The sequence below is a fragment of the Centrocercus urophasianus genome, unplaced genomic scaffold (genome assembly GCF_019232065.1).
Source record: "Centrocercus urophasianus isolate 14NV4802_14NV808 unplaced genomic scaffold, USGS_Curo_1.0 seq_15, whole genome shotgun sequence".
NCBI classification, from domain to species: domain Eukaryota; kingdom Metazoa; phylum Chordata; class Aves; order Galliformes; family Phasianidae; genus Centrocercus; species Centrocercus urophasianus.
In genome coordinates this window covers 36971835-36993613 of record NW_024884697.1, presented here as the reverse complement: position 1 = coordinate 36993613, position 21779 = coordinate 36971835, and the positions used below count along the sequence as shown (strand labels likewise).

Below are 21779 nucleotides of genomic sequence, written 5' to 3'. Positions count from 1 at the left end.
GAAGTTCAAAGTGAACATTTTAAGTCTTTTTCTGGTGAAGTACACGGAGTTACCTTGAACTGCATAGTCCCTTAGACCCAGTATGGAGTGGTTTTAAGTATGAGATCAGATGTATTACAACTCTTCTGCTCAGCAGCCTGATTCTTACTGATTTTTTTTTTACCTTTCCAGAACCTCAGCCAGGAATCCTTCAGCACAATGCTCAGAAAACACCTTTTAGTGCAGCGGATCATACTTTTAGTTTAGATAAACAATACCTTTCTAAGAAATACCAAACAAATACACAATTACAAAGATGAAGAAGCGTTCTTACCTCTGAATGTGCCTTTTCTTCTGCCTGGAAGAAAACGAAGAAGAAATGGTTTAGAAACAAGAGCGACATAATTGAGGTGATAGAAAATAAACACCAGCTACTCTAAAGTGAAATGAATAGCTTCACAGATCCCTTACTTTTAATGGAGATATGCAGTAAAAACAGTAAATGGAATTCTTTTTAACTTACTTGGAACGGCTCCAGCTGAAAACCCAAAGAGTTTTCCAGCATACTGACAAGATGAAACCAGGGGTAGAGGAGGAACGGTAACAGAATTGTAAACTGCAGCTACATTTCTAACAAAGGAAAGAAAACTTGCTATGCTGTCAATGAACGTACCTAAATCTCCACACATGAACTTTTATACCATAATGAATATTATGGCTCCTGTAACTGTAGTTGCTTAACTGTATACTGTGCAATAATCCTAACAGACTAATCCCTGCTAAGAAAAGTTGGCAGCGTACCAGTAAAACATATACAGGATAAGGTGGGGGGAGAGGGCTCCTTGTAGTTTAAGGTAATTTCTTCCATACAGAATATTAAAGTATATCAAAGCATGTTAAAGTTTTAGCTTACATTTATTAATAATACTTAATAATTCTAGGTCTTTTCCACATTTTTATGTATTACATCATATAATGATGCCAAGCTTCTTATTTATTTAGCAGCCTTTTTCAACAAGCTAAGCAACTAAGTCATTACAAAGCATACCTTTGAATGTCTGCTAAGATGAAAGTCATTGAATTTGTAAGCAGGGGAGTGGATTAATTTAGGAGGCATTTGGCAGACAGAAAGATCTCACTTCAGTGGGATTCTAATGGAAAGTAAAGACGTAACATGAGAGAAGAAGCTATTCTGTAACACAAAATGAGTGCACTGGAAATCAATGCACCCCATGATCTGAGGTAGCTGAACTTCAGAGAAACAGTCTGATGTTAGGTGGAAGAGTAAAACAAACACAGATAGAAGAATTAGATGTAAAAAAAAACTAAAAAAGTGTAGGAAAACTCAAGGTAAGCATTCCTAGGAAATTTCCCAGATGTCAGGTAGTACCTTTTTTATTGTTTGCTTGTTTGTCTTTGAGGTTCTAGAAAGCACAACTTTCGTGTCACTAGAATTTTGTTACCTGATTATAGAACCATTTTCTTTCCTTACCTAATGTTGGTGAGTAAAAGACTTAGAATAGTCCTTTTTCAGTACCTGTCTTTGTGTTAATTGCCAATAAAAAGGCTGAGATGCTATGATATTTCCCTGTGCAACACTTAGCTGAAATGACTGTAATACCTACATCACCACATGGGAATGATTTAGAGTAGTGATTGTTCTATTTGTCAGCACTGATGTGACACATCCTGACATTGGCTTTCTGATTTACGCTCACAAAAACAGGATCTGCCTACAGAAAATTTTGAAAATCTATTCCCATTATTGTTACTTCAAACATGTCATGCATGAAAAGCCATTAGAGGATCAAGAAAGACAAGAAAGTTTACCGTGCCAAGAAAAGAAAACAAAAAATCAGGTTTGGTGATCTTTTGCTGGAACTGCCAGTGACCTCAGATCACTGTGGTCCCACTGACAAGAAAAGTGCTGCATGTTGCTAGCAGATGGCTCCCTCAGCATACAAGGAAGTTTTGGCTTTCTCTCAGAAGTCATAGAGGCAGATGCCACAAGTCATCTTCAATGGAGAGTGGAAGGAGTAGATGAAAGAGAAAAGGGGTTCTGGGTGTTTTATAACTTATAAAATAAGATCTGAAACCCACATAGAAGTGTGCAGTTTTCAGTTAGGAATTCATGCTGACATCATGTAATCTAGTTCTCAGTCATAGGCTCACAACTTCAAAACTCTGCTCTAAATGGAAGCAGTATTGTTCCTGTATTTCTCTATTGCATCCATGCATCTCATCCTTGAAATGTAATCTTTTACTTTTTTTTTGTAGTCTTAGAATATTAACATACAAATGACATATCCTTACTCATCTCCTTTAAGCTTGGCTTAGCACAGCTAATGAATTCTGGGGATTCCAAGTGCCGCTGAAGAGGCAGTGGGAGAAATAGAGCAATTAACTAAATATGTGCAAATTGCGGTGTCTCACCTACTGAGCAGGAGATTAAAACTGGAGACAACCTATCATAATTTACACTATCACACATCTTTCTTCAGCCTCTTGGAAAGCTAGATGTACTCACTGTCAAAATGGGATCAGTGTTTCAACCCTAGAGTCTACTATATCCACCCACATGGTATACTTTTCTGTGAAACAAAAAGTTTTAATCTGTAAAGTATATCTCAACAAGCTAGATTCCCAGTTTATTCAAGCAAGTTCTGAAAACTCAAATGCAAACCCAGAAAGCCAATACATATAGAAAATACTAGAAGATCTGTCTCACTGGATTTATTCATTGCAATAATAGCAAATCATGAAGCATCTCTTCTGAATCTCATATTCTAATTTTCAAAGAGACAATCTTCTGAGAGCATGTTCAAGCTTTCCAGCTGTCCTCTGTTAAAAGTATGTAAAGATCTTGATATTTATTGCATACTTTATCTGAAGCATCAAGGCTTAAGGCAATGCTTAAAGTCTGATAAATGACTTTTACTGCTACGTTTATGGAAAGGTAGCTGCTTTGGAGTTCACACTGAGTGATTTCGGCCTGCAAAAGTAAGGCAGAGCACCCAGCTCTTGTATCCTCCTTGAATCTAGTAATAACTGAAAATGAGTTACATGGAATATAATTCTGTGAAGCTATCCCTTTCTGGAGGCAATGGGGCACTGTGGGTATCACTGAAAAATGAATCATGGCTCTTATACTTCCAGATGATTTTATACTGATTGTCTATCTTCCATCTTTCCACTCTGCTTCTTCCTCATTTCTTGATTAATTTCTGAAAATGCTTACATTTTTCACAGGATCAAAGGGATCAAGTAGGAGAAATTCTAATCAAAACCATCCCTGGAGCTCAACTCTAGTAATTTTAGCATACTAATTCTTTCCTTGCCCTTTTCAGATTTTTCTGTAACTTCTATTATTCTGTCTACATAATCCAAGATTTAAGGAGCAGGGCTTAGCTGCAATGTGAATTTACAGCCAGAAGTTTTCAGAAGCTATTTCACTGGCTTACAGCATTATGTTAGATAAGGAAGTTAAAGTTGGTTTTACAGGAAAATTACCAGTTAAACCATGAGGTTTAACTGTTAGTGTTAGGCTGTTAGATTATTCTGTGCATAGACGCATCCCACTTTCCAGGCTAACACAAGTTAAGTATTGAGACAAGTGCTACCAGCTGTACAAGAGGTACAGCTCCATCAGCCAACAGGGGCTGGATATTCCCAGGCTAGAACTAGGGCTAGCCTAGGGCACAGGAACCCATGTTGTTCCAGGGCAGTGGAACACTACTCAACACCTGAAAATGTGGTGAGGAGGAGACTGTTCATGAATGCATTGTACAAAACAGGTGCAACTACAGCATGTAATTGCGGTTTGCAAATAAGTTGCAAAGCAGCTGTTTTGTATTAGCAAGGGAATGGAGAAACTTGTTTAACTCCTCCCATATGGATGATTTCTTGTTAGTAGAATACTGGAGGAACAAATTATGCAGAAGAAATTAAAAAAAATACTAAAACAATAGTAAAATAGAAAATAGCTTCTGCTTGAGACAGGAGAATACGATTAACATTACATAATCTAATAATCTAATTAACTAAGACTAATGAGTTTTTAAAGATGCTCTTATCATTGGAAATAATATTGTCATTTTCAACACAGATCAATAGAAATTTAAACTGAAAATTCTGTCTCCCTTATTTTGAAGCAATTTTGTTTTTTTAAAGTACACCTCAAACAGTAACAGGACAGAACAACTTTGTAAACTGTACAATTGGAAAAAGAGCTTGAAAAATGTCTAAACCATTCAAGATTATTAATTACAACAGCATAAAGTCCCTCCCAAAGTGACAGTTCTAGATTATTACCTTCTTTCTAGTTTTCAAAATATACAGTAGGTGATTTTAAGCAGTTTTATATCGATCACTTAAAAAGATGGAAATAATGCATTTTAAAATAGCATAACAGTAACACCAACACTAAAAATAAATCTTCTTGCTTAATTCCAGTGCAATCTTTATCCTTCTAAACCTTAAACTATTAAAAGTGTAATGAAAAATGAAGAAGAGCAGAGGCAGGCAGAACTTTCTAAAACGTCAATACTCACCGTAGAATAGAGAGACGATGTGCTGGAGACAAGTGATAACGAGGACCCATGTACTTTAAAAAAATGAAAACATAATGAAATATTGCAAGCATAGAACACCCCCAATAACTCAATAAACTCAATTACTATGCATCTTTTTTAAAATGAGAACCAATTTTCCACAAAGAACAGTTATTATGAGTTACCAGTATAGAGAAGCTATTGATATTTTCTCTTTTTCTCTTTTTTTTTGACAACAAATCATCTTATAAGTACACTCTTTGTAGAAACCAGAAATTGAGTTGTTTATGTACCTGTCCAAAGCTGAGCAAACTGATTTTTAATAAGAGACTGTTCTCAGCAAACCAGTTCTCATTCCCCAGGATGAACTCTAAGGGTCTTCTCAGTTGGTTTCTCCCTCCAGCATAGCACATACCAGTGCATTATGGCATTTGTAGTTTCTGTGAAGGGGCTACTGCAAGATGTAGTGACATACTTCCACTAATCATCAGAAGAGTCAGTCTCAAAAGCACTGAGTGAAGATGGGAAGACTTGACCTCAAGTTTTTCCTGACCTCTCTGAAAATGGGAAGTGAAAACTTAATTGTGACAAAATAGCCCCTTCTGCTACTGGTGACTCTCCTGAGAATAGACACTCTAACAGGGAATTTTGCAGGAGACCATTTATTTCTTTAATACTTTTCATTTTTGTTTCACATGAAATGTGTTTAATTTTCCTGCTCTGCTGTTCTCAATATACTGTTTTGCTTAAATAGCTCTCTATTTGGCACGTGCCTGCATACCAAACTGACAATATAAAATGCTTGGATTAGCTGAATAGACTTCAAATCCAATTTTGTAGCTATGTAATTATTTACAAAGATATGGTCATCACTGATGTCCTATTGCTTTCAGTCTATCCCTGATTTCCAATCTCTGGTTTTAAACTCTTATCTAAGCTTCTTTCCGTCCTTGCACTCAGTGGCTCTATCCATTACCTGACTTGTTTCACTAAAACCTTCCTTAGAACTGCTATCTTGAATAAAAGACATTTGTCCTTTCTACAATACAATTTAACGTGATTCTCTAATGACCATGAACTGCTTAAAGCTGTTAATTACTGCTGCACAGTATTCACTTCTATTTACTCAGGTTGATCACGGTTATCCACTCCAGCTGGATATGAGACGTGAACAGTGAAAAAGCTTTCATCAAAGTCACTGATGACAGATTATTGAAATTCTAGTTTTAATACCTCCTTTTTAATGCACAACTGTTTGTCTTGTTTTCTCTATTGTTCGTCCACCACTATCTTTGACAATTCCCCCTTTCCTCAGCAAAGGCTGCATAGCCACCTCTGTCCTTGAATTATGAGATATGCTTCCATGCAGTCAGCCATCCTCTTTGAACTGACAGCTCACGGCTTAATCTGTCCTGCACCCTACTGCTAGTATTACATACCCAGATGTCTTCCTGACACATCATCTAAATTGCAGAAGAATGAATAGAAAAGTAAAAGTGTTATTTGTCCGCTATTTCACCCAGGACTTCTTTTTCTCCTCTTTATTTCTTGACTGTGAGCTTTGGGGGCAGAGGAAAATTTTTAATTTTCTTGTTATAAAGATCATTTGTATTGTTATCATTTAGCAGTAAGCAAGACAGGAGAGATGATGTTCGAGAATGAAGCTCCATTAAATTTTACATTTTTAAAATGAAAATATGTGAGAACTTTGTACTTAGGGGAATTCTGCAAATGATCAGATTTAATGGAAGTGTTAAGCAGAAGAAAATGTTATCACACATTTAATCACGACTTGTTAAATTCTCTGTGGTTAAAAAAAAGACAACAAAACAAAACAAAACCAACAAATAATCTTTAAATTCTAGGTGTTGTGCATAGCACTAAAGAGACCAGAAAGACTAATCTCCAAAAAGAAATTAGATTAAATAGAGGTCAGATTAAATGGAAGAGTTAGAAAAGCAAGATGGTGGTATTAGAATTTAAAAAAGAAAAAAAAAAAAGGAAATGCAGAAGTAGGACTACGAAAACATTAAATCACAGTTAAGATATGCTCAGAGACTTCAAATTTGGATACAAAAAAGAAAAAAATAATTTTCCAAGAATGGCTACCTTTCCCTAAAATTTTCTGGTCCAAAAGTAAAGTACATATATAGGAATGATTACTCTGTATTACTAGGGAAATATCTGTCTGTGCTGTAGGGTAAGGAAGTACTGTCAGTCCAGCTCAAAAGAACACAAAGTTATTTATAATAACTATAATAATAACTATAGTTATTTATTTATATTTGTTTATATTTATTTATAATTAGAAAATTATTTAAGCTTTCATGTTGTAGAAGAAATATTGATGATTTTGGGGCCTATTCGGTGATTCAAATAATAATTCAGTCTTACCTTCTTCCATGCTGTCCCTGAATGAACCCGAATGACTAATTGCACGTGGTCTCTCTTCTAGGGATGTAGCACTGCCACACAGTTGGGAGTCATCATACAGATCAAAAGAAGTATCTTGTGCAGGGATGCTATTTGAACGCATCATACTGGGTCCGGGAAGGTTAAACTGAGACAGGTTGGTTGGACTCACTGGAATACAAAGCTTTATTAATGAAGTATATTTCCATTAACTGAATTCTGGTTCTTAAAAAAATTGTAATTAGGGACTAGCATGGTTATGTGGATTTTACACTGCTGAGAAAATAACAAAATGCATTTATTCCAATATCCAAAGCTATACGGAAAGGGGAAAAAGATGATTTCCAAGGAGCTGGAGTTACATGAGTGTTCCTGAAAAACACATGTAACACTAATGCTGGTGTCTGAATAAACTTGCTTACTTTGACTTACTGCTTAAAAGAAGCAGCTGCCTATTCAAATCCAATCAAACTATTGCTTTAGATCATTCAAGATGTGCCTGAAGTTTTGCTATGAAAACCAGTTATTCAGTGGAGCTATGATAATAGTAAACAGAGAAGGACATCAACAAAATAAATTAAGCAGATCCTATTACTCTCTGATGTGAGTGCAAGAACTATGAACTACGAAAGGAAAGAAAGATAATAGTAAGAAGAAAACTGATAGAGTGAGAAAATCACTGCTTAAAGAGCACTGTGTCTTCAACTACTGCAAGTATATGGAAAAAATTCAAAGTAGTGGTTTACTTAGGCAGCATCCAATTTCATTTTCAAAATTGGGTTTGTTCAACTTCTTTTCCCCATATGTAATAAAGACCAATATTTTTAAGGGCAATCAAATTGCTTTTGAGTGACTATAACCTACAAATGCCATAAGCTGTGACAGAGTGACAGAAGTATAAATTCTTCACCGGCTGCAGCAAATTCCACAGTAAGGATCTAAAATACAACAGCTCATTGTGAACCTAGGTTTGTGTCTAGTGCTGTAAAAATAAAGGGTTTTATATCAATCATTAAAGAATAAATAAATTTATTAACTAAACTAGATTTGAGCTATATTAACTTAAAGAAATATCTAGAATAATTAAATCTAACTCTTGACCTGTAATCAAATAAACCTAAAGTGTGATTCACATCCTGTAATATTATAAGGATTAAGGATAGAACACTGATTGGGTCCAAAGCAGCTGTATGTAGGTCCACACATGCACTGGAATGCCTAGAAAGACCTGTCTCAAAACAAGCCTGTTTACGGGAAGAAAAACAATGTTTAGCATCTGGAATGAAATCCACTAAACTCACTAGAAAGAATCCTAATGTCTCAGATAGGCTAAAAGACGAGCAGCTCTGAGCTAAAGGCAAATTTCCAGCTCTGCCTTCGATTTTCCTCTCCTTGGGCAAATCACAGAAAATTTTTGCTTTTTTCTTGTAAACAAAATAAGAAGTATCCTCATCTACTCCATGAAAAATGTTGTTTCACTTTATTAATGAAATACCAAAATGTGGTGATAGAGCAATCTAAATACATTACTGAATTTAATAAAATAAATATGAACAATTGGATATTACGACATTATTCTGAAATGGGAGAAACAGTGAAGGGAAATAGCATTTACCCAGGTTGGAAAAGTGATATTTTCCAGTCGCAGATGTAGACATAGCTGAAGGAGAAACAAGTGGGGACTGACTGCCAGTGTCCTGCAGGCCTCCAGTGGAATGGGAGCGTAGCCACTCCTTGCCTTCTTCCTGACTTGTTTGCCGGGATGATGGAGTATATCTGAAAAACCACAGCTGACAAGCTCAAAACAATGACAAGGTGGTGGTTTAGAAAGAAATGAATGTGTCATAAAAAGCCTTTTCCAGTTACAGAAAACCAAACCCTTAGAATGCATCAAGTCTAGTCAGTCAAATGATTACCATCAGGAATTTTACCAACGTAATGTTTACTGTCTTACAACACAAAAAACACCAGGCTTAGAATCCCTTCTGTTTCACCCCCCTCCCCAAAATAGCATTCCCTTCATTTTAAGAAATACAACGATAAACCACAGAAAACAGCTGACAGGAAAGAACTTCAAAGTTAAATGTAGTGTATAGGTTGATGCAAAAGCTTGGGAGCTGCATGTCTAGAATGGGCAATGGACAAACTAGAAGCCAAGAAAGGTGAGTAGCTGCTTACAAAATGACACCTGCCATATCTCATGGGAAATTGATTAGATGAAAGGAATGAAACAGATCAACAGTTCTGAAAAAGCAGATTGCACTGGTAATGACAACCACTAATGTTCACAGTCATGGTCTGCTGCTCTGAATGCTACTTGGCACTGTGTCCCGCCCCAAACTGCAGGGAGGGAAAGGGACAGGAAAAAATGGCAATTAGCAGAAAAAACTATTCAGAAAGAAGTCCGGAAATCGAACAATTCATCTACTGCTTCCCACAGCAATCCAATAAAACATGCACAACTGCCACATGGGCTAAGAAGGAGTAATGGTAACTCATTGCTTCACTCTTTTATAGCTGAACTGGAAGAAAGGCAATTCCAGCAGCGGTTAAAAAGTAAAATGTGCAGGCAGAGCGGATCTTAACCAAGAGATTGATTTCAGCATTGTCTGCAATAGTTTGCTTCACTCAGCACAGTCGCCTGCTTAAAAATGAGCATGTTCTTCACCACTGTCATGAGCCATCAGTGCTCCCCAAACAGCAGAGCTGAAAGGGCTTTTGATATTCTGGCCTCAGGCCTGTGAGGCAGGAGTATTTCTGCTTAGAAAGCAGATTGAATGAACATGCAAGTTCCCATGTTGTGCTTGGGGTTTTGTGCAATATTTTAAGGCATTAGAACATCTTGTTCTGATTAAATATTTACCTCCTTTCTTCTTTCAAAAAATGGCTATGATCTTTGCTTCTAAATGTGGTATAGAAGAGTTACCCAATGGTTATCAGATCAGAAAGATGGTAAAATGAGAATTCAGGATCTGGGTTTTGGTCTGAGATCTCTGCACATTGAATCAATCTGACATTTCTTCTAGGATAACTGATCAGGCTTGCATGCCTATAAGTTGTTTCTCCATTTCACTTTCAGCTTTCAGCCACCATTACAATCTGTCAGCCACAAACCTCATCATTCCATTGTACCCTTTCAGGGTCCCCTTTATGCCTTTTTCATATGCTCCACCTTTTCCATTCTCTCTCAATCCAAAGTGATTGTTTTGGGATAATGGGAAATTTGATTAAATACTTTTAAGGAGAGGGTAGCGCAGAAGAGCAGAAGGTGCTAACTACTGACAACACTTTAGCACAATCTTTAATAATAAAATACTGTTATTTATAAAGAACTCATGAGATTTCAGTCATATAGTTTCAACAACTGGAAGGCTGTAGAGTGTCTCTGTGTGTGTATGTATATATACACCTTTGCTTGCCAAGTCTACTAGCTGGACTAGGGCCATAAAGCGCCATGCCTGATAAATTACTACTGATTCCCTCTTTTAAACATGGAGCACAGAAGAAAGCAGATGACTTCTGTTTTCTGTGTTGAAGACGGCTCTAATTAGTGGGGAATTAGTAGCAGAATGGGACTCAGTATTGCCATGTACATACCAAGAATAGTAGTTGGAGCAGGGATCATTTTATACTTACAAATCTTGGAGAAAAGAATTAGTGTTTTCTGGATTTACCCTCCAACTCAGATTGCATGAGTGTTTGCATTTAGAGTTCAAGTTCAGATCCACCTCTTAAATTTTGTTTTTCTCAATGTTTTCAACAACTAGTCCCACTGAATTGCAAAGGTACTTTGCTCTTTCTCCAGGATTGAATATCCTTTAAGAATCATCTCAAAAGGAATCTTCTTAATTTTATTCAATTTCCAAGATATATCCAGAAGGGATACGTATGCACGAGGCAGACTTGGAAAGACAAAATCCATTGTTAAAATCTATGAGTTTTGATTTGAATCTAAATACAAAGAACTCTGTTGGGAACAAGATGGACAAGAGGAAAAAGAAAGGGAAAGACAGTGTAGGAAAAATTACAGTAAAACAGAGAAGTAACAGTCATGCTCAAAATATATATACCTTAATCCCTTTTTGGGTAGTGTATTTCTGTCAAGGTGCATGCTGTTAAAACAAAAAAAATCCCTAAGGACATATAGAAATATGACTGTTCAGAATTACAGATTTAAAGGTCCAGATACGGGTGCAAAACAGAAGGTCAGTTAATGTTTTTAATGTATCTTTCACAATAAATCCCTGACTTGTGGGAAGGGACAACAGAACATGTACTGTCACCATTTATTTTCCAAATAGACAAGCTCTGAGCTGGGTCAATAGTAATTTGGAGACTGCCCAAGTCATAAAGAAGTCCTTCCCTATCACTTCTATCCTTCTTACAGCTTCACCCCACAATCTGTGCAAGAATCATATGGTCACAGTATGAATCTTTATTTTTCACAGTTTCCTACGATGCACCAACGGTTTTTCAAAAGAAATGAAGGTTGTGGCACCTGCTAGGAGACAGCATGGCCTTGCCAGAAGCCAAATGACAGCTCAGCTTGAAGAAATACGTGCCAAACATACAGACCTTTGGCTTTCTGTTGCTATGGGGCTCACATAGCTAAGTCATGTTGTGGACAATGAAGAGTGGCACTGCGACAACGCTATTCCACATTCATGCATAAAAATCGCAGGGTGGCTGGTTATCAGAGATCTATGGCTGGCATTTTCCTAATTCAATCTCCATCACCATTACAGAGCTGTCTGCAAGGGCACTCACTATCCTTCCTTCAAACAGAGTGCAGTTTGGGCATTTCCTCAAAGAGACTTAGAAGATCAGTCCCTGACTAGTGTGGGCTGAACTTGAGCTTGTTATCATCAATTAAATATGGCAATGCTTTTTCCCTTAAGAGCATAATGTAGTCTCACCATGTGGATTAAATTACGAAATGGCTTTAAGAAGGCTTCTGTATTATATATCACAATCACACCTCTGAGAGCAATGCTAACTTAGGACCATACTTCCTGTCTAAGAAGACTCTCACTGTGTTACTAAAGGTCAGTTCCTATTGCATCAGGGCTGCTGGGTACTTTCATGTCACTATCTTCATCAAGGTAGGTAAAGGCAGTAAAATACTGTTGGAGTTACCATTATGGTCAGTCTGATGGCAGTAAACCACCTTCAGCTTAAGGAACACTTACAAACAATTTTCATAGTTAATCAGGGCCTCACTTGCATGGGGAGTCAGCAAACTGAAGGAACTTAGCAGGATGTCAGTACTGGCCTAGTGGTCCGGGTGACAATAGCTCTGACAGAGAGAAGACTTAATTTTCAGCATTTTGCTCCTGAAGTAACTAACAGGAATGAATAATAACTGGTAGAAACAGAACATCATTATGAATGCATGATTCCTGTATTTTTTAGTTCTCTACAAACAGGAATGAGACCTTGATATTCCTTCATGTATCTTTATGCATCTCTAAATCTCAAAACAAATAAACATGATCATAACATAAACAGCTCCCACAAAGATTTCAAATACGTTAAAAAAGGTTATATTTTCTAATATTTCTTTAGTTTGAAGTCCTATATATTTAACAATAATCTATATCACATTATCTAATCAGTCATTCCTCCTTTAAATCAATCCAAAGTTGTGTATTTAAACAAGCCATGTACACAGGTAAGAGTACCATAGCGTTCTGCTGAAAAACTTTCGAATTCACATGCCCAAATGAAATTGAGGTGAATATTCCTAAACAAAAGTATGGAATTACTGCAATTGCATACTAGTGAATGTATAAAACATTCATTTTCCTTTTTAAGATACTAAAATTTACAAAGGCAATCCTAGATTTTAGTTAGTTACATGAAAATATTAACCAGGGTACTATGTAGTTATTTTTTCAAACCCATAAGTGGCCATATGTTTTTAGTATCTGAAAACACTGTCTCCCCAAAAAGCTGGGTATGTTACTGGTACAGAAACTAAACTTCTTGTAAATGGAACTGAACTGCAATATCCAGAGATCCCCTTTGAAGACAACTCCAGTCTCAACCGAGTGCCCTAAATTCCTTTAAAGATATGAACAAAAAGTCCTTCCTTTCCCAAAAGAAGCATTGCATTCATAGAAATCTGTTTCTGGCTCAAAAGAAATAGGAGCCACACACCACTATTAAATGAGGCTGAGAATTTGCCACTCTTCCTGATGTCTTTCTTTGCCATGTCAATTGCCAAAATTACTCTTGCAGAAATATACCTGTACCTGTAGGCTGAAACGATTGATCCCACCATCTATCCATTCCCTTCATTTATTTTGCACTGCTGCACCCATCTGCAAGTTCTCTTGGGAGAATCCCCAGGGAGTCTTACAGTTTTTGGTTCCTTCTCCTTGGTGTTGACTTCAATTTGGGAAAGGCAGACAATGGCCATAATGAAATATCTTTGGGCTGTATTTAACTGTTGCAGAGCTGCTATGAAATAAAATAAATTATTGCAAGCCAAGGAACGCTGAGGGCAATCTAGGATAGCCAAGCTGATATGGGACTTACAAATGAGTTTACATGACTGGCTGAGCACACCAGAAAATCTGATACATGATGCACTGTTTCACACCTTTAAAATCACAAAACCATCAACTCAGCTGATAAGTCATAACAATTGAAATCTTCAAGTGCTTAAATGGGTATCAATGCATATTCATGGTTCTCAGAACTGAACCATGTTCTAATGAAGTAAACCAAAACAAATCAATCATGTAATTAGAAAATACTTCCAATTCTGCTAATCTTGAAATGCAGCCATTTTTGCTGATGTAAAACTGCACTGTAAATTCCTGTATTTCTGCACTATTTGTGCATCTGTTGCTGTCACTAAGACCAACCAGGAAAAAAAGGCAAATCTGTAATATTCAACAGCAATTAAGTATTAAGCTAATTACTAGTGATGACTACCCATCGAAAATTTTATCAATTAAACCAGTGTTATTTCACCAATTAACTCCAGTTGAGAATTTTATTTTAGAGTACACAGAACTATTCAGTTTATTTTAAACACTCTAAATTGATGTAAGCTGAAATACAAGTGCCCTTCCAGACTGTGAGTTACACTGCAATAACAAAAGAAGTAGACTTATCTAAATTAAAGCTACTAGTGCAAAACTGGAAAAGGCCCTGAGAGAGATGCAAATTTTGCTGGAAAAGAATCTTTTTTTTCAGTATTTACAGAATATATTTTCTGTTTATTACAGTAGAAAAATCTTTGTGGAATGACATAAAAATTGGCTGGAAGAGACTCTGATGCTGTACAGTTCAGCAGTTGTCAGGAGGCCTATGTTTGCCATTGCCTGGTGAGTATCCTGAAGGGCTGTGGGCAGTGCCCCCAGAAGGTCTGAGACCTGCCAGGTGTGCGTGAGCACATGTGGCGGAGACCTTGTAGACTTACTGCTTCTATGGCTAGTGGCTATTTTCTTGAAGGTAGCCAAGGGCTACTACCCTTAGTAAGATACCCATGGCTTGAGATTTTCATCTAATTTTCTGTGTTCTTTCAAAAAAGTAGTATGGGATAACTACTTTATAAGTCTTACAAGGGGATTGGAACTAGATGATCTATATTAAAGGTCCCTTCCAACCCATGCCATTCTATGATTATATGATTCCATGATACATCAGATTATAGATCACTGGGACAATGCTTTATCCTCCAGAAATGGCATTACAACTCCTTAGACACCCTTTCATCATTCTCTACTTTGTATTTGTGAAAATATATTGTGCTTTGTTATATCCCTTCAATCTAACAAACAATTGCTCACTATTCAGATAACTCTTTTTCAACCTGGCCAAGCACCTTACTTTATTCCCTCATTTGTTTATGAGAATGTCATTTGAAACAACACATGAAAATTTACTAAGTTTCAGATTTCTTACTGCAGTTACCAATTCCTATCCTTTAATCACAAAGCCCAGAATTATTTAAAAGGATGGTAATGACAGACCCCATGCTATCTGCTATTTAATCTGTTTTAACATCCTCTTTCCAAGGACATAAAGTCGAAGAGGCCTTGCCCACAGTCACCTCCATCCCACCCTTCCTCATCATTCCCCTTACTCAGTACATGCCCTTTAAAACCTCTTCTTCATTCCTAGAAACTGCAGGGCCAATTCAGACTCTGTCTGAAGCAGGGAACTGAAAAGTTCATCAGACAACTGAACTGGAGATGTCCCTAAGTAATATTTAACCTTTTCATTCACTTTTAGCATGCATGCCATTAGTGATGCTTAGCTATCAAACTATGATCAGTAATTCGAGAAAGCAAAAAATAAATTTATTTGTATATTTTTTATTAGTTCTCTCTTCTCTTCCACCTTTCCCTATGCTTTCTGTGCAGAGAATGTATGTGGCTTGCTAGGTCTGTCACTTTTTACTTTGGTCTTTCTGATCTTGTCCCTACGTTATGTTAGTATATCTCACTGTGCAGACTGCTCATTCAGTCTTATGCAAGCTCTAGAGTGACCAAAGGATCACTCTATGACTCTAGGATATAACCTGGGTTCCCCCACAATGGCTTACAAAGGAAAAACCATACAATACTTTGCCAAATATATCTGCCGCTAGCATTGCAAAATAATGCTTTTGTTTTGAGGAAATACTTTCCAGCATGGAGGTTTTGCTTTATAAAACATCTCAGAAATCACACATCACTTGTAAAATATCTTTTAGAAAAATAAAACTGCAAAAACCCTACTGGGGCTATAATTCCAGAATGGACACCCTTTTCTCAAGGTGCATTTGCTAAGTTTGAGGCCAGATCAGTATGATAAATGTTTCTCTCTCGACATGACCATGATTTCCCCATACGGACAAATCTGAATCTTAAAATATTGCCAAAGGCAAAGTATTTGGAACCACTGAAATTAAGTCACTGAACAAATACATACAGGATTAGAAGCAGAGGTTGCTCAGGAACTTATGCCAAACCATTAACATTTCAAATGTGATGTTTAACATCCCCTGCATAAATATGATCTTTAGCATAAATTCACCACTCTTCCACATCATCTTATTAACCTCACCATCCATATACACAGTCATAAAAATCAGTGGAAGGTTTTCTGATCTAAATATTGATAATTAATGTTCTGAGAAATACTTGGTTGATGGCATACAAAGCAAATTGCTATTAGAAAAATTAAAGGCACAGTGCAAGTCACGAAATCACTCATGTATCAGTGTACTATTAACTGCAAGATTACATTGGTATATACATATATAGAACTGTAATGATGTTAGTTAGAGGTGTGATTTGAGCTGATACAGTAATACTTCTGAAGGCAAAATAAGAGAATGAAATGTGTGGAGAGTTTCCATCTAGATTTGACCAGAAGTTATCTAGTTTTGTTTTGTTTTTGTTTTTGTTGTTTGTTTTCCATGCTGCTTCACTGAAAGTGAAATCTTTCCATTGGAAAGTCTTGGTATTGAATAATCTCTGGTTTAATACAAAGGAGAAAAGCTCTCAACAGTCTGTTTTTCAAATGTACACAAAAATTTTTTCCTTTCTTTTAAATAATTGTGCATTTTCCAAACAACTAGTTTTACCCTTAAAATGTTTTAAATATTTCTGACTCACTATAATTTTCTTTTTTGAATCAGATGCTGCACACCTATTGAGAACATTGAATTTTCAATCCTCATGTCAGACAAGAATTTCATTATCAAATCTTGGAAATTTTCACGGGATGTGAAAACTGACTGCCTACCAACACTTATTTTGTCTCCTTTACAAAATTCGAGTAAATGTTCCATAAAAAAAAGTTAAATTATAAAAAAGAAATTTTCTCTCAGGGTGGCTACACCACTTTGCATTATAACTTAAGTGGTAAAGCATAAGTCTTTCACAGAGCAAACAGGGGAAAACCCTTTCTTGTTTTTGTCCATCTGTTCCAGATGAAACTCCTGTTTTCTAAACAACATTCCTGCAAGGGAAACTGTATTTTAATGTCTGTGTAATGATTATCAGGTAAGAAAAATTGGTCAGGGCTGGATACTTTAATGTGTGGTCATCTGAAAGCAGGGACCCTCCAGCTCTGCCCCTGCACTGTGCTTGTGGGAAGAAAACTGGTGGGGTCCCACATGTGGTGCAGGTTTGTTAGCTTAGGGGCAGTGAGACAGCTGTGGAGCTTCTGAATGCTGGGAGGGAAGGCAGAACTGGCATGCAGGACTCACTGTGTGGCCCTTTAGATAGATATGCCTTTAGTTAGACAATGTTCCCTTTTCTCTGGTTCTTCTCCAGAACAAGGGAACAATAACAAAAAAAACCCAAACAATTCAAGATAGAAAAAAGTGCTTGTAAAACCTCAAAAGGTGGTTGATTCCATATCCAATGCCTGCAGTAGCTTTCAGCTTTCTTTCCTTCCTTTGATCCTTTTCTACATATAGGACCAGACTGCTAGTTAAACAGCGTCCCTTTAGGAAAATGGATGCAGGCTTCATTTTTTTGGCTCCTGTCCTTTTGCCTCTCACTGGTTTTGTGGTCACTGTATCTATAGGCAAGCTCACCTTTCCGAAAGAGTAGATCTGACGCTTCCCGTCCTCATGAGCAGGCTCTGAACCTCCTGAGTGCTTGTTGTCAGTCCAGAGAGAGAGCCATGATGGCTAAGAGGAAGGTCAATAGACTCGGAACTGGTGTGCAGGCTAGTCATGGACTGGTAACTTGGTGTGTCCTTACTGCCCGCTGAAGAGCTGCTCAGGTTTGCAGCCCACACAAGAGCACCTGATGTGAAAGAGTGCACTGAGGCGGGACTGGAAGCCAAGGAGTGACTTAAGCTTACAACATCTGCATTTAAGTCCGAAGGTTTACTGAAGAGGGGGCTGCTGCTACCACTTTGCCCACCTGCACTGCCCATGCTGCCTGTGCCCGAGGACGGCGATTCCAGGCTGCCTTGCCGTGCCAAGGTGGTACTAGGGCTGGGCATTGCCGATGTGGGTTTCACACCTTCAGTACTGGGTGCAGAGGCAGCTTTACCACTTGCCTTGGCACCAAACAACCTAAATGTAAAACAAATAGCTTTAGAGAAACTGATAGCCACAGTAAACATTCATGGCGTAACATCCTAAGAGCCGAACGACACATTTTAATTACTGCTACTAAAACCATGCCTACCTAGTTGTTCAACGGCATCTCAAAATTAAATTCACTTAACCATATCATAATAATCAGGGTTTGTTTCATTAGCAACAGCTATTATTTACTCCTATTCAGATGTGCTCTTTGCACATGCAGACCCTCCCAGAGAGAGGGAAATTAAGCACATTTTTGTCTTATTGCATGAACAGATTACACTTTCACCCAAATTCAGGAATTTAACATTCCCACAGTCATTAGGCTTTTAAACCTCTTGCTTCTCAAATCTGCTAAAATGATTGCAACAAACACTTGCAAAATCCTTCAAAGTTTAACTAACATCTGAGTATTTCTGTAAAATTTTCCTTTGTTGCTCTTGTGCAGAGTTCCTCTTGTGGTCCCTTCAGACAGAATAAACTGCACCAGAGCTAAACGTGCCCCATTTGTTTCCAAGGGCAGTCCTGGCAGAGGTGTATTTCACATAATTGCTCCCAGTAATTATACAGAAGAAATTGTCCACAGCGACGATGAAAAAGTCCCCCAATACTCTAAAACTGTTGAAATAAAGGCCATGTGATGATTCAATGTCTTACTGAAAATGTATTAAGCTTTAGTTAAAGTGCAGCTCATAAATTAATGAGAAATAAATGCAAAGCTTATCGTGATGTGAAAAATGCATGGCTAATAATGTAAGAATCTGTTTTACTTATTACCAAGCCCACAGAACCAAGCTGCAGCTCCTTCAGCAGCTGGAGATGCTGTTTCGGTAACTAGCCACCAGAAGGCAGACTTGGCTTTTTTTTTTTTTTTTTTTTTTCAGCAATGGAACTGCTTCACCCAAAAGTGCATGCTGATTTTCACATCCCAAAACATTACAGTAGGGCATTTCCAACTGAAATTTAGTTTTGATTAATGCTTTTGAAGAAAGACATGAGAAAGCTGCTTGGAAAATGAAACTCTTCCAGCTGGAGCTGCTGACAATGTACAAGAAAATACTTCATTAACCTACAGAGCTCATCAGTTCTCTGAACAGGCTACACCACCTGTTCAAGTGACAGAACGTGCCTTAACAAGGTGTCCTATTTATGGATATATCAGAATATTGAGAAAGAACTTCTCATGTGCTTGAACAGTCATTAAGAACTTATTTTAGCTTTCAAACTATCATCATGAGAATGTACTTAAATTGGTCAAAGCTCAAACAATAGCCACGGCCAAAGCTCAAGCTATAGCCATGTCATGTCTGGAGAGGTCTTTAGGCCTAAACAAATAATTGTGTTGTGGGAAGGAGTATTACCCTTTTTGCCTCTGTATTTGGTTCTCTGCTTATGGGAAAATATACTCCAAAAATCCTTTTTGCCCACTAGATACTTGTTTGACACATCAAAAATCTCTCCTTTATCTACAGCAATACAAGGAATTCATAGAAAAGCGCATACCTTCGAAATGTGGGTGATGCAATATCTGGGTATTTGGATCCTGGCTGCCTAAGTCCCGGTGTGCCAGAGGCGCTTGCTGAAGTTGGGCTGGATTTTGGGGAACTTGACAGTGAGACACTCTCAGAATCAGACACGGCCACTTTTTCCTTCTCCTTATCTGTCTGATTGATGGTGACAGGACTGGACCGCCCGGACCCAATCTTGCTTGGCTCTCGCAGTTTGGTGGCAGCAGCGCCCGCAGACTTGCTGCTGACATTGGAGTCGATGCTGCTGGTGCTGGAGCGGTGCCCACCTCTGCCTGGGATCCCAGTGCCGCTGGACTTAGATGGGCGAGGCAGGCTTCGATACTGCAGCGTTGTCTTCGAGTTCACGTGCAGAACGCCATCGTCCTGGTTCTGAGAACCGTCTAAGCTCGTCTTCCGTCCCGCGTTGGACTTGCCACCGATGGCTGAGGATTTGGGCATCTTCCCCAGAGTTGCCGATCCACTTGTGATAGTCGCTCCACTTGCAGTGATTATGGTAGAAGATCCCATCCCAGACTTCTTGAACCCGAAGGACCCAGTAACAGTTGATCGCCCAATACCAGAGGGAGGCTTCTTTCCTTCGTCACCACTGCTCTTCCCTGCATCTGATGGAGAGCGCTGAATGGAGGCTCCTTTCAGAGGAGTTTTCACTTTTTCTGAAGCTTTTGCATCATCTGTTTTTCCTAAGTAAAAGTATATTTGAAAAGGTCACTTGTGTTTGAAGCTGAAATATCTCCAAATCTAATTTTAATGCTATGTGATTACAATTTCAAAATGAAAAAGTAAACAGAAATACCATCTTAAAAAAGCAGATCCATTTAGGACTTTTTCAGTTCCCAATAAGCAGTCAGGATCAGGTATAATACTTCTAAGTAAGCTTTCAAGTATTAAACTCTGAAGCCCTCCTGAATATTTCCATATTTTATACATAGCAAGAAAGTGTGGATGTACAAAACACTCCAGGACAGACCATAAACAATCTGATTTTCTGCTGTTTCGGTTTTCTTTTTCTATTAATGGTATTTTATATGTAAGAAATACTATTTGAAAGTAAAACACGACATGTAATTAACATTTCCTGAAGAATGACATTAATTATGAATGTAGAAATCAGTGGTACTTACTGAGTTCTTTGGTTTTCATCAATTACTTTTTTAGCTTATCACTAAATTTGTTCTTTTGTTAGCTACAAAAATTATCAGAGAGATTATGTTGTCATGGTACAAATCTTCTTGATCTATAATGATATCAATTATATGAGTTAATAGTTTTTGTCCTATCCTTAATGTCTTTTCAAGAGCCTCAGGAGAGGCTCTCCCAGACTGCCTACATGCCATATATTCCTACATAAAATTATTGTGACATTCAGAAAGGTTTAAATAAGATACTCTTCTATCTCAAAAAAAGAAAAAAGTGGCAGACAAAAATGCTATTTCTGTTCTTGTCTGATTTATCTCTAAGTATTTACTGTACATTCTTAATTAGCCACAAATATTAGGCATAACAAAAACATCAACTCATATTTAATTCAAGTGATTACAGAGTTTTTGGAGGTAGGTGGCCTGACTTTTCTTAATGAACTAAACTTTAACAAGGAGCAACAATTACAAGTCAGAAATAAATCCACTTGCATATTTGTGCAGTGCACATTTTATGCCACACAAAGACACACCAGGACACTGATCAGGCACTTGCACTGCAAACACACAGGCTACTAGTACATACTCAAGAAATAAGAGCCTCTATTCTGTGTTGCATAGTAGCAAGTTCAATTGGATCTTCCACAAAACAGAAGACCTGGGAAATTTATCTTGGCACGTGGCTACCTTGGTAGGTTCTCTTTTTTTAGTTGCTATTATGAGGGTGTCACTGCTGCAACCACATGAGCACTGACTGCTGCAATGATCCTGAGTGTCCATACAAGATCAGAGGCTGACTAATAGCAGTTCCAAATTGCTAAGAAACAAAAGTGGCTCACAATAAGTTCATTCTGAGAAGTTCCTTATTAGTACAACTGAGGGTTAATACACACGCATTAAATGTTTCATCGGGACAGGTCAAAAGTGCTAGAAAATGTCCTACAAAGGATTGATAGTGCTTTAGTAAAATGATAAATTAGAAGGTACTAATTGATGGCTTCCACCAACTTTGGATTTTTTTGCTGCAAAAGTAGATTACAAAAGCAGCTATTATTCCTTAGAAGCTTTTCAGAAGATAAGAAGTCATCTAGAATAGAAGGAATTTTGTAAAATGAATAGTTTTAGA

At 37.5% G+C, this 21779-nt stretch overlaps 1 protein-coding gene across 4 annotated transcripts in view; it reads right to left on the bottom strand.

The window, feature by feature from the left end:
- Positions 1-21779, bottom strand: part of NAV3 (neuron navigator 3) — a 252315-nt gene that overhangs the window by 34747 nt on the left and 195789 nt on the right. Inside the window, exons 15-21 of one of the 4 annotated variants that reach the window (XM_042815979.1) lie at positions 19492-20197; positions 17488-17976; positions 11012-11053; positions 8557-8717; positions 6924-7112; positions 4530-4582; positions 314-337 (exon numbers count right to left, since the gene is read on the bottom strand). In XM_042815979.1, the coding sequence (XP_042671913.1) occupies positions 314-337; positions 4530-4582; positions 6924-7112; positions 8557-8717; positions 11012-11053; positions 17488-17976; positions 19492-20197 (1664 nt within the window). The remainder of the gene's footprint in view (positions 1-313; positions 338-4529; positions 4583-6923; positions 7113-8556; positions 8718-11011; positions 11054-17487; positions 17977-19491; positions 20198-21779) is intronic. The other 3 variants (XM_042815980.1, XM_042815983.1, XM_042815984.1) reach the window with 3 other exon arrangements.